Genomic DNA, 12,295 nt, shown 5'->3' on the forward strand with positions numbered 1-12,295 from the left:
GGGCTCTCCCACCCAGGGGTCCAGCAACGTGTCTGCTGTGTGGCAGCCTGGGCAGCCTCAGAGCCGACGTGGATTGTAGGTTAGTTGTAAGGGGGCATCTCTAAGATGCCCTCTGGGGTGCTTGGTACATTAAATGCCACAGTGTGGGTTTAATGTGCTGAGCAGTTTGATACCAAACTTCTCAGTCTTTAGTGTTGCCATTATGGTGCTGTGGAGCTCGTGTTTTGTCGAGCTCCCAGCACCATGTACTCTTAAATGGCAGCACTGCACTTACAGTGCCCAGGAATGGACCTGGGTACTGTAGGGGCACAGGGCTCCTGCTCCTGTGCCCACACCATGGGCATAAGGCACCCAGCTAGAGGGGTGGCTGATATATGCCATGGCAGTGTAGGTGATGGGCATGGCACACAGAGATGTGTGCCATGTCGACTCTTCATTTTGTCCTGCACCCAGACACTCAGCCTGCAAAGGCAGTGTGTGTGTGTAAGGGTACAGGGCCTCTAAGGGTGGCACAATGAGTGCTGCAGCCCTTAGAGGCCTTCCCTGGTCACAAGGCCCTGGGTACCTAGGGTACCATTTACCAGGGGCTGACATGTGGCCAGGGTTTGCCAATTGGGAGTTTGTGTGTTTTAAGGAAGGAACATAGGCCCTGGGCACCTGATTGGCAGGAGTCCAGGGTACACTCAAAGTACATTCAGCATTTTAGCAAAAAGTGGGGGCATACCATGCAAGAAAGATGGCACTTTCTCACACAGCTTGTCCCACAGAAGCTTGTTGTTTAGCTTGCACATCGACACAGTAATGTCTAGTGAAGGTGTGTGTTGTAGACCATGTGGCTGCCTTACAAATATCTTCTAAGGGAATGTTTCCTAAGAATGCCATGGAAGCCCCTATTTTCCGTGTGGAGTGCGCTCTAGGAGGAACTGTTAGAGTGCGTTTAGCTTTTTGGTAACATATTTGGATACATTTGACTATCCACCTGGCTATCCCTGATTTGGAAATGGGGTTGCCTTTATGTGGTGGAGAGAAAGCAACAAACAATTGTTTGGTTTTGCGGAAAGATTTGGTTCTGTCAATGTAGTAAAGCAAGGCTCTTTTCACGTCTAATGTATGAAGAGCTCTTTCAGCTTCTGAGTCTGGATTTGGGAACAACACTGGTAGCTCGACTGATTGGTTAAGATGGAATGGGGAAATGACTTTTGGTAGGAATTTTGGGTTTGTTCTAAGAACCACTTTGTTACGATGTAGTTGTAGGAATGGTTCTTGTATGGTTAAAGCCTGGATCTCACTTACCCTTCGAAGGGATGTGATAGCAATAAGGAAAGCTACTTTCCATGTAAGAAATTGTAGTTCGCATTTATGCAGAGGTTCAAATGGGGGTCCCATGAGCTTGTAAGAACAATATTTAGATTCCACACTGGAGAGGGTGGTAATCTGGGAGGAATAAGTCCCTTCCATGAAGGCTTTGATCGCAGGTACTCTAAATAGTGACAAGTGTTGTCGATTTTGCAAGTAGGCTGCTAACGCTGCTAGGTGGAGACGTATGGATGAGTACGCTAAATTACATCTTTGCAAGTGTAGCAAGTAGCAAACGATGATCTGTATGGATGCATTCAGTGGACGTATATCATTGTTAGCGCAGTAAATGGCAAATCTTTTCCATTTTGCAGCGTAGCAGGCTCTTGTGGTAGGCCGTCTGGCCTCTTTTATAATATTCATACAGTCTGGTGGTAGGTTGAGTTAACCGAACTCTAGGACTTCAGGAGCCAGATCGCTAGGTTCAGTTGACCTGGATCTGGGTGTCTGATCTCTCCACGGTTCTGGGTTAGTAAGAATGGGGAGAGGTGCAGTCTTTGGTGTGGAACTAGGGAGAGTTCCAGGAGTGTTGTGAACCAGGGTTGACGTGCCCATGTGGGAGCTATCAGTATTCGCTTGAGAGACTGTTGCCTGAGCTTGCGTACTACGAATGGAATGAGTGGGAGAGGCAGAAAAGCGTACGCAAATCTGCCTGACCAGTTCATCCATATTGCATTGCCCTTCGACTGTGGGTGTGGAAACCTGGCGGCGAAGGTTGGGCATTTTGCGTTTTCGTGTGTGGCGAACAGTTCTATGTCTGGATGGCCCCATTTTTGGAAGAATGGGAGTAGGACTTGAGGATGTAATTCCAATTCGTGGATTTGTTGGGTTTGTCGACTCAACAAGTCGGCAATCTGATTGTGAACTCCTGGAAGGTGTTGTGCTAGCAGGTAGATGTTTAGGGGAACTGCCCATCTCCAAATGCTCTGTGCGAGCTGGGACAGTTGGAGAGAATGTGTGCCTCCTTGTTTCTGTATGTAATACATGGCTGTCATGTTGTCTGTCCGTATGAGGACAGTCTTGTTCTGTAGATGTAATTGGAATTATTTTAGTGCTAGGAACACTGCCAGTAGTTCCAGGTAATCGATATGGAGCACTTTTTGTTGAGTGGCCCATTTGCCCTGAGTGGTGTGTCCTAGGAGATGGGCTCCCCACCCTGTGAGAGAGGCGTCGGTTGTCAGCACTATCTGTGGAAGAGGCTCTAAGAACGGCCGCCCTTTGGACAGGTTGATGGTATTCCACCATTTTAGTGAGCGATGTGAGCGACTGTCCACTAACACCAGATCCGTAAGTTGTCCGTGAGCATGGTTCCACTGACGTGCTAGACACTCCTGCAAGGGACGCATTTGAAGTCGTGCATAAGGCACAATGAAGATGCATGACACCATCATGCCTATGAGTTGCATGAACACTCTTGCTGGGAGAGAGTGTTGGGATTGGAATTTGAGGATGAGGGCTTGTATATTGGCTATCCTGGCTGGGCTGGGATAAGCTATGGCTTTGGAGGTGTCTATGGTGGCTCCCAGATATTGATGTATGTGGGAGGGTTGCAGTTGAGATTTGGGATAGTTGATGGTGAATCCCAGGTTGTGTAAAGTCTGAATAGTTTGGTGAGTGTGTAGAACGCATTTGTTGAATGAATTGGCTTTTTTGAGCCAATCGTCGAGATATGGGAAAGCATGAATTTGTTGTCTTCTGAGATGCGCTACTACTACTGCTAGGCATTTGGTGAATACCCTGGGCGCAGTTGTGACTCCAAATGGGAGGTTGGTAAACTGATAGTGTTGTCCGTCCACCACGAATCTTAGATACTTCCTATGGGCAGGATGTATGGGGATGTGAAAATAGGCATCCTTGAGATCTACTGTGGCAAGGAAATCGCCTTTTTGCAATAGTGGAAGCACTTGTTGGAGAGTGATCATATGGAAATGATCTGAATGTATGTATTGATTTAGGATTCTGAGGTCGAGTATGGGTCTTAACGTCTCGTCCTTTTTGGGGATTAGGAAGTATAGAGAGCATACCCCTGTGCCTTGATGTTGAAAGGGAACTGGTTCTATTGCGTGTTTTTGAAGCAAGGAGAGAACTTCTTGCTTGAGGAGGGTAAGGTGATGTGGTGACATGGGACGGTGTTTGGGTGGTATGTGTGGGGGGGTACGTGTGAGTTCTAGGCAGTAACCATACTGGATAATTTGTCTTACCCACTTGTCTGTTGTAATGGAATTCCAGACCGGTAGGAACTGTTTGAGTCTTCCCCCGACTGGAGTGGAATGGTCTGGGGGGGGAGTGGAGGAAAGTCACTGTTTAGTGGTGGGGTAGGTACGAGTGTTTTTGGGGGATGTTTGTGTAGAGGTTTTGAATGTGGAGGAGGTGTCTGCTCCAGTATTTTTGGATGCTCCTCTATAGAAGGAGCGTTGAAAGGAGCCACGTGGCTGTGGAGACTGTAATGCACCCATGGACTTAGCAGTCTCGGTATCTTTTTTCATCTTTTCACGTGCCGTATCTACTGCCGGTCCAAACAGTTGCTCTTGGTTGAATGGTTGGCTAAGGATGGTACTTTGTACCTCTGGCTTAAAGCCTGAGATGCGTAGCCATGCGTGGCGTCTAAGAAGTATGCTGGTGTTGATTGCTCTAGAAGCAGTGTCTGCGGCGTCAAGTGCACATTTAATGGAGGCATTTGAGATGAGCTTTCCCTCCTGTATGAGGTCATTTGCCTGTGTTTTGTATTGATCTGGTAAGTGTTGCATGAGATCTTCTAAGTGGTCATAGTGAGCCCTATCATAACGTGCCAATAGGGCTTGTGTATTGGCAATACGCCAATGGTTAGCTGCTTGTGCGGCTACACTTTTGCCCGAAGCTTCTAATAGCTTGGATTCTTTGTCTGGTAGCGGTGTCTCTCCTGTTGTTTGGGAGTTAGACCGTTTCTGTGAGTTGGAAACCACCAAAGAATCCAGAGGGAGCTGCCCTTTAATGTAAGAGGGATCTTCTGGGGCAGGTCTATATTTTTTCTCTATTCGAGGGTTAAGTACTCTGGCCCGTACGGGATCTTTAAAAACCTCTGTGGCATGTTTTATGACCCCCTTTATCATTGGTAAGATTTGAACTGATTTTTGTGACTGTTCGAAGGTGTCTAACAGGAAATCTTCCTCAGGTGCATCTGAGTGCATGGTGACGCCATGGTACAGTGCTGCTCTATGTACTAACTGTCCAAACCCCAGGTGATCATCTGGAGGTGAGGGTTTTGAAGGGTAGGCAGTAGGATCAGGCATATCGGGCAGAGGGTAAGCCCAGTCGTCTAATGGTACAGTATTCGGATTTGTAAAATGATCATTAGGATCATTAAGATCATCCGGAGGTCCCCCCCCCCCAGGACATCATCCTCATCTTGTGGAGGTGGTGTATGTGAAGGAGAGAGTGGAGGTAATGGTGAAGGTAGGGGGGGGTGGGGTAGGAGGTGGTATTGGAGAGGAAGGAGGAATATGCGAGGTGTCTGAGTCCTTTGTCTTCACAGAAGCTGGAGAAGGTGTTGTGTCCAGCTTCCTTTCCTTATATGGCACAGCAGTGACATGTCCAGTTTTTGGATTGATATAGATCCGTTTTTGCATTGGATCAGGGTGAAAAAGTTCTTGATCCTCAGAAACTGGCTTCGGCGCCGATTTTTTGGGTTCCGATCTATGTTTTGGGCGATCGGTGGAGTCTTTAGCCTGTTGTTTCGGTACCAATGAGGGTTTCGGTGCCGACAAAGGTTTCAGTGCCGAGGAAGGTTTCAGTGCCGAGGAAGGTTTCAGTGCCGAGGAAGGTTTCAGTGCCGAGGAAGGTTTCAGTGCCGAGGAAGGTTTCAGTGCCGAGGAAGGTTTCGGTGCCGAGGAAGGTTTCAGTGCCGAGGAAGGTTTCAGTGCCGAGGAAGGTTTCGGTGCCGAGGAAGGTTTCGGTGCCGAGGAAGGTTTCGGTGCCGAGGAAGGTTTCGGTGCCGAGGAAGGTTTCGGTGCCGAGGAAGGTTTCGGTGCTGAGGAAGGTTTCGGTGCCGAAATGGAGTCCTTTGTTATAGGAGTTTTCGATGCCGGTTTGTGTATCGGCGTGGATGGTTTCGGTGCCGATGGTGCCGGAGCCTGCTTCGGTGCCGAGAGGTCTTGCGTCTTCGGTGCCGAAGGTGCTGGGGGTACAGTAATATGTGGTTTACTGGGGCCCGAGGTACTTGAAGGCTTGTATTTCTTCGGAGCCGGGCTCGAAGGCGGGGCTTCTGAAGGTCGTTTTCGGTCGCGACTAGGCCCAGCTGGCGAAGTCTTGACCAGTGCCTTCTTTGGAGGGGTGAGGGTAGGGGCCAGGGTACTCACGCGTTGCCCAGGAGTAATGGGGTCGTCGGAGTCGTCTGCTTCAGATATAATCTGGAGTTCTTCGGAATCTTCTTCCGGGACATCGGGGCCCTGATCAAAGATGTCCTCTGGTTCCGGAGCTGGTCTGGCCATGATGTTGCGTCGAGCTCTTCGATCCCGGATAGTTTTCTTGGATCGAAATGCGGTGCAGGCTGGACAGCTGGACTCGTCGTGTTCCGGCGAGAGGCACAGGTTGCAGACTTCGTGATGGTCACTGTGAGGGAATTTTGCTCCGCATTGGGGGCATTTTTTAAAAGGCGTCCTTTCCATGAGCCGTATCCGGAACCGGTCCGATGAAATTCGATGTCGAGTTGAAGTTGTAGAAAGGTTTTCCGCTTCGAAAAGCTTGATTTAGGAGTTTTCTACCGGACTGGAAAAGTTTCATCCGAACCCAATGGCGGAAAAAAACAATCTGAGGATGGAGTGGATGCCCATGCGTACTGTCGTCCAAGGGAGGAGTCACCTATCTCGTGACCAAAAGACTTCTTCCGAAGACACCAACAACCTGCAACCATCCGAGCCCAACACCAGATGGCGGACTTATCCTAAGTGTGTGATCTGCAGCTCATATGCCTCGAACACTTTGTTTTACTTTTAAACGTCTTTTAATTTCCTATCTTTGCACCTTCTGTCGTCTTTTTGTAGTTAGTGTACACACTGCTTTTTTATTTATGCTTGTGCTTCTTTGTTTTGCTTAAACAGAAGTATTGCAGAAGTAAAACGAGTGAAATGTCTACTGTGCGCACATCAAAGGCCTAACTGCCTTTGCTGTTGTTTCTTGCGGGAACGAGCGCATGTCTCTCTACTATCTATTGACATGCCTGCCAACCAATGTGACTCCCCGAACTTAATGGGGGTGACTCACGTTTCGAGCCGCTTCCTTCTCGGGCCTAAATTGCAGTTTGGTTTGTAATGCTTTGGCTCCATCAATGGCCAAGTGGTGCAGCAACTATGAAAAATCAGTGACAGTCGGTTTCAACCAGGTCAGCTGATTTTCATCCGGTAGGGTACTGTCGGGCACAGTCGGTTTTAACCAATTTCCGTACAGCCTAATAATACATCTCTTCAAAGCTGCATGAGGAATACATAACGGTCACAGGTGCAATGTCCCTGGCCCATGGTGTTATTATTAATAATATGTCTGTCCAAAGCTGCATGAGTAATACATGACGGCCACAGGTGAAATGCCCTCGGCCCAGGGTAATAATATTAATAAAACATCTCTCCAAAGTTGCATGAGTAATAAATGACAGCCATAGGTGCGATGCCCCTGGACCATGGTAATAATATGAATAATACATCTGTCCAAAGCTGCATGATTAATATATGACAGCCATAGGTGCAATGCCCCCGGCCCATGGTAATAATATGAATAATACGTCTCTCCAAAGCTGCATGAGTAATAAATGACAGCCATAGGTGCGATGCCCCTGGACCATGGTAATAATATGAATAATACATCTGTCCAAAGCTGCATGAGTAATATATGACAGCCATAGGTGCAATGCCCCCGGCCCATGGTAATAATATGAATAATACGTCTCTCCAAAGCTGCATGAGTAATATATGACAGCCATTGGTGCAATGCCCCCGGCCCATGATAATAATATTAATAATATGTCTCTTCAAAGCTGCATGAATAATACACGACGGTCATAGGTGCAATGTCCCTGGCCATGGTAATATTAATAATACATCTCTCCAAAGCTGCATGAGTAATATATGATGGCCATAGGTGCGATGTTTGAGGCCGGTGTAATAATAATAGTAATAATATGTCTCTCCAAAGCTGCAGGATTTATCAATCAAATAACAGCTTTAAATATATTTTGGAAATCCATTTTTCCTCTAAACATCAGTTTATGAGTTCTGAAACTAAATACATATTCATCTCAAATACGCACTTCAGAATTTTAGTACACATATTAATTCAACCAAGCAAAAACATCTGATCTAGTAGGATGGGCTACACAAGAGAGCTACTTGCAGAGATCTGGAGAGATACCAGTAGCTCACAAGCTACTCGTTAGAGAAGCCTGGTCTATTGAAATTATAAGTCAGTAGAGTTACTGAAGTAAGGGGTGGTAGCAAGCAGGGCACCACTATCATCAGACAAACCAAACGCATAGGACCCTTTGAGGTTCATCAACAAGTCATGGGCTCTGTCACCCTCGGAGGGATGCTCTCCGTCACCCTCGGAGGGATGCTCTCCGTGACCCTCAGAGGGATGCTCTCCGTCACCCTCAGAGGGATGCTCTCCGTCACCCTCAGAGGGATGCTCTCCGTCACCCTCAGAGGGATGCTCTCCGTCACCCTCGGAGGGATGCTCTCCGTCACCCTCGGAGGGATGCTCTCCGTCACCCTCGGAGGGATGCTCTCCGTCACCCTCAGAGGGATGCTCTATGTCACCCAGAGGGATGCTCTCCGTCACCCTCGGAGGGATGCTCTCCGTCACCCTCGGAGGGATGCTCTCCGTCACCCTCGGAGGGATGCTCTCCGTCACCCTCGGAGGGATGCTCTCCGTCACCCTCGGAGGGATGCTCTCCGTCACCCTCGGAGGGATGCTCTCCGTTACCCTCGGAGGGATGCTCTCCGTCACCCTTGGAGGGATGCTGTCCGTCACCCTCCGAGGGATGCTGTCCGTCACCCTCCGAGGGATGCTGTCCGTCACCCTCCGAGGGATGCTGTCCGTCACCCTCCGAGGGATGCTGTCCGTCACCCTACGAGGGATGCTGTCCATCACCCTACGAGGGATGCTGTCCGTCACCTTCCGAGGGATGCTCTGTCGCCCTACGAGGGATGCTCTATGTCACCCTCGGAGGGATGCTGTCCGTCACCCTCGGAGGGATGCTGTCTGTCGCCCTACGAGGGATGATCTATGTCGCTCTCCGAGGGATGCTGTCCGTCACCCTCAGAGGGATGCTCTGTCGCCCTACGAGGGATGGTCCCTGACAAACTACGAGGGATGCTCCCTGTCACCCTCAGAGGGATGCTCTCTGTCACCCTCAGAGGGATGCTCCCTGTCACCCTCAGAGGGATGCTCCCTGTCACCCTCAAAGGGATGCTCCCTGTCACCCTTGAAGGTCTGCGTCACCCTGGAAGGGATACTCTCTGACACCCTGGGAGGGATGCTCTCTGTCTCCCTCTGAAGAATGCTCTCTGTCTTCCTATGAAGAATGCTCTCTGTCACCCTGGGAGGGATGCTCCCTGTTACCCTCGGAGGGATGCTCTCTTTTGCCCTCAGATGCTCTGTGTCACCCTAAAAGGGATGCCCTCTGTCACCCTTGGAAGGATGCTCTCTGTTCCTCTGAGAGGGAAGATCTGTCACCCTACGCGGGATGCTCTCAGTTGCCTTACGAGGGATGCTCTCTGTCACCCTCCGAGGAATGCTCTCTGTCACCCTCAGTCATACATTTCATAATGTACACAAATTATGAATATTTCATTTCCTTCTTTTGTTTTATTTGCCAAACAGCATCTCACCTTCAGGAGTTCCCACGCCGGCGCCTCACATTTCTTTTCTATCTCCGTTATCAGAGCTTTGAGAGAGGTGATTTGATTGGACAGTTTGGTGATATTTGCATTTTCTACCATGGTAATTTTCTTCTCCATCTCCTTCAGTCTCCCGTGCAGTGTTCGCTCATTTTCGTTCAAGAGTTGCCGCAGTTTTGCAATTTCAGATTCAAGTTTTTTCTTCTCAGTTCTTAGCTTGTTCTGTCAGAAGCAAAGAAAAGCTGGTTAGATATTATAAAGCTTCCTATAGGACGTCCTGAGAGTGGGAGCCCAGGAGGAAGGTGGAAGGGTAGCCTATTGTGATTGATATCACCTTGCACAAAGGGTTTGTCTGAGAGACATTCAAAAAATGACATTTGAAAGAGAATTTAGATTTTTCACAGCCTTATTAAAGACCCGAGGGCTAAGATTATGCAAATCTCCTTTATTGCCAGCTCACAGCAGCAACAATCAAAGAATATAGAACTTCAATAACATTCTAATAGGCTATAAATTCCCCCTGCACGCAGTGTTCTCCTTTTTTGGCGCTGCAAACAAGATAGTTTCTAAGATCCATAACTTTCAAACGAAAAACTTCATCAGTGAAAACTTCTTACTATGGAAAAGAAAAACCCAATAGAAAATCAATAACTTTTCTCCAATAGGGAGGGTTCCAATGTGGAGGGATGATCTTAACCAGATTTTCTGCCCACCAGGCTGTGAAAAATCTACATTTTATGGGATGACACAGAGGCTAACATTATGCAAATTTAATACATTGTCAATAGCGCTTGTAACAGGTCTAAAATAGCAACTTTTAAACATACTTTTATTGGACCAATCCGCAGCCCCGAGGATATCTCCCTGGAAGAGAGGTTTGGAGGCCGAGGCACCCTTAAGGGAGTGTACACCAAGCATAGTGATGTCTACACCTGCTTCTTTCATTACTTCCTTCAACCATCTTGCTACGGTTGGGGTGGAAACTGCTCCATGAGGTAATTAATAGAATATTAGTAATTGTTCTTTATTTCCTCTCATACTCACAGCCCTTCTCTCATATTCCATCAAGCATTTCACTACACAAATTCTTTCATTCTGTGACCAGAAGGGGTAGAAAACAGAAGTTGACATGGTCTCTGTTCGCCTTTTAAATAAAAGCTAACCCTTTCTGATTTGTAGGCCCTGATGGTGATGTCTAAGGCTTTTACATCTGAAGTCCATCTAAAAGATACCAGGCATAGCAAAACAGTGAGTCTTTGGTGAAGCAGTGAATTGCAAATGAACCTGCCAGTAATTCCAAGCAGTCGATGTGCAACTCCTTTTCCTGATCTGTCCAGCGTCCCCCTGCTGATGAGTCGCCACATCTTGCACCCCATCCCTCTAAACTCGCGTCTGATTCTATCACTATCTCCGCGTCTGCCATTCCAGGCTTCTTCATTTCTCAGCCACCAAAATAGTTCCTTCTTTGAACCAAGGGGTGAGGAAAGTCCGAAAGAGAGCCTGCACAATTGCCATACTCTGCCCATTCAGGTAAATTGGAGAAACGTTTGGTGTGGAGTCCAAACTGGGATGGTCAGGTATGCATCCTTTAGATCTAACCGAGTTAGCCAATTCCCTTTCCTTAGCACATCTCTAAGGAGATGCACCCCTTCCATTTTGAAATTGTGTAGTCCACCCATTCGTTCAACTCTTTTAGATTTATCACTGGTCTCATCCCTTTGTCCTTCTTCTCCACTAGAAAGATATTGCTGATAAAACCGGACTCTGTCCCCTCTTGTATTCCCCCGTTGGTCAATAAATCCTCTACCTCTTGTGTTACTAAGATAGAATCTTCTTGTGAGAATTTAAATTCAGAGGACATTTTCCTTTGTAAAGGTGTATCTGTAAATTCGATCTTGTAACCCTTCACTGTGTCTAGCACCAAAGAGTCCTGATTCACTAAATGCCAGTTTCCACAAAGTTGGGCTAGTCTGACTACCACCTTTATGGGGTATCTGAAAGGTCTTTCATAGTTCTTACCTGCTGAAAAGCCTCTTTGTCTCCGCTCACTTCTGAAGCCCCTCCCTGAGGTATTTGTTTCTGTGGGTAGAAATGACAAATGTGGATCAAAGTGTGGGTGCGCAAATCTTGCGCCATGTCCCAAGTAGGGCTTGAAGAGCTTCGGCCACGGCCGAGGAACCGACCCCCTGTTCTCCCGGCCCTGCCAAAAACCCTATCCTGGAAGAACGTCTTGATGTCTTTCTAGGACTTCTGAATCGAGCTAAATGCTCCCATGTATTTATCCATGTCCCTGATAAAATTGTCCCCAAAAGTAGACCGTGGGAGGCAGCTACTCCTCCGCTAGTGGCCAGTTTGACCAATTTGGATTCTATTTTTTGCAATATGCTTCTTCTTCTCTCATTTGAGAATGCAGTATTTGCGTTCCCCAGGAGGCAGATGGCTTTGTGGCCATTAGCGCAAATCCTTGGGGTCAATGAGGGTGTCTTCAAGCCACTTCACCAATCTCAATCGTCTTTGTGAGTGGGCCAGTTATCAAGTAGACAGTCTAGGCAGGACTTGAGGCCTTTATCGATACCTTTCCTAGGGCCTTTTCCTCCCTTGGCGCTAAGAGCCACCCCCTTTGCGCCTAACTCTGAGGTAGACCCAACTTTATCCGGGAGGGAGGGGCGTGGGCATTTGGATCTAAGACGGGACCTGACCCCTTTTGGGATTTCCTTCCTAAGCCAAAAGGAGAGGTACTCGGAAAAATGCCACGATGGAGCCAACTCTGGAGACAAGGGTTGTTTGAGCGGGTCAAACATACTCTCTCCGAATGGGTCAACAATGCCCGTTTTTGACCTGGAGGCCTTTGATGACTTGTCAGTTGTACCCATATTCCTCACCTCTATCTCCTCAATATCCGTATCAAAAACAAAGGAACAGGATAGGTTAATTTCATCCTCCAATGTTTCATCGCAATGGATGGGAATAGGCACTTCTGGGCCATTTTCTGGCCAATCTGCAGTGCCCGAGGCACCATCCTTGTCACCGCCAAAGCGTGAATCATTTGTTTTGAGCGTTTGGGCTTTTTTACA

At 47.9% G+C, this 12,295-nt stretch overlaps 1 protein-coding gene across 1 annotated transcript in view; it reads right to left on the reverse strand.

Moving 5' to 3' along the window:
* LOC146869616 (E3 ubiquitin-protein ligase TRIM39-like) overlaps nt 1-12,295 on the reverse strand; it is a 273,031-nt gene that overhangs the window by 163,463 nt on the left and 97,273 nt on the right. The window contains exon 3 of the mRNA XM_085608690.1: nt 9,213-9,443. Within this exon, the coding sequence (XP_085464816.1) occupies nt 9,213-9,443 (231 nt within the window). The remainder of the gene's footprint in view (nt 1-9,212; nt 9,444-12,295) is intronic.

This window comes from Triturus cristatus, chromosome 1_1 (genome assembly GCF_964204655.1).
Source record: "Triturus cristatus chromosome 1_1, aTriCri1.1, whole genome shotgun sequence".
NCBI lineage: Eukaryota > Metazoa > Chordata > Amphibia > Caudata > Salamandridae > Triturus > Triturus cristatus.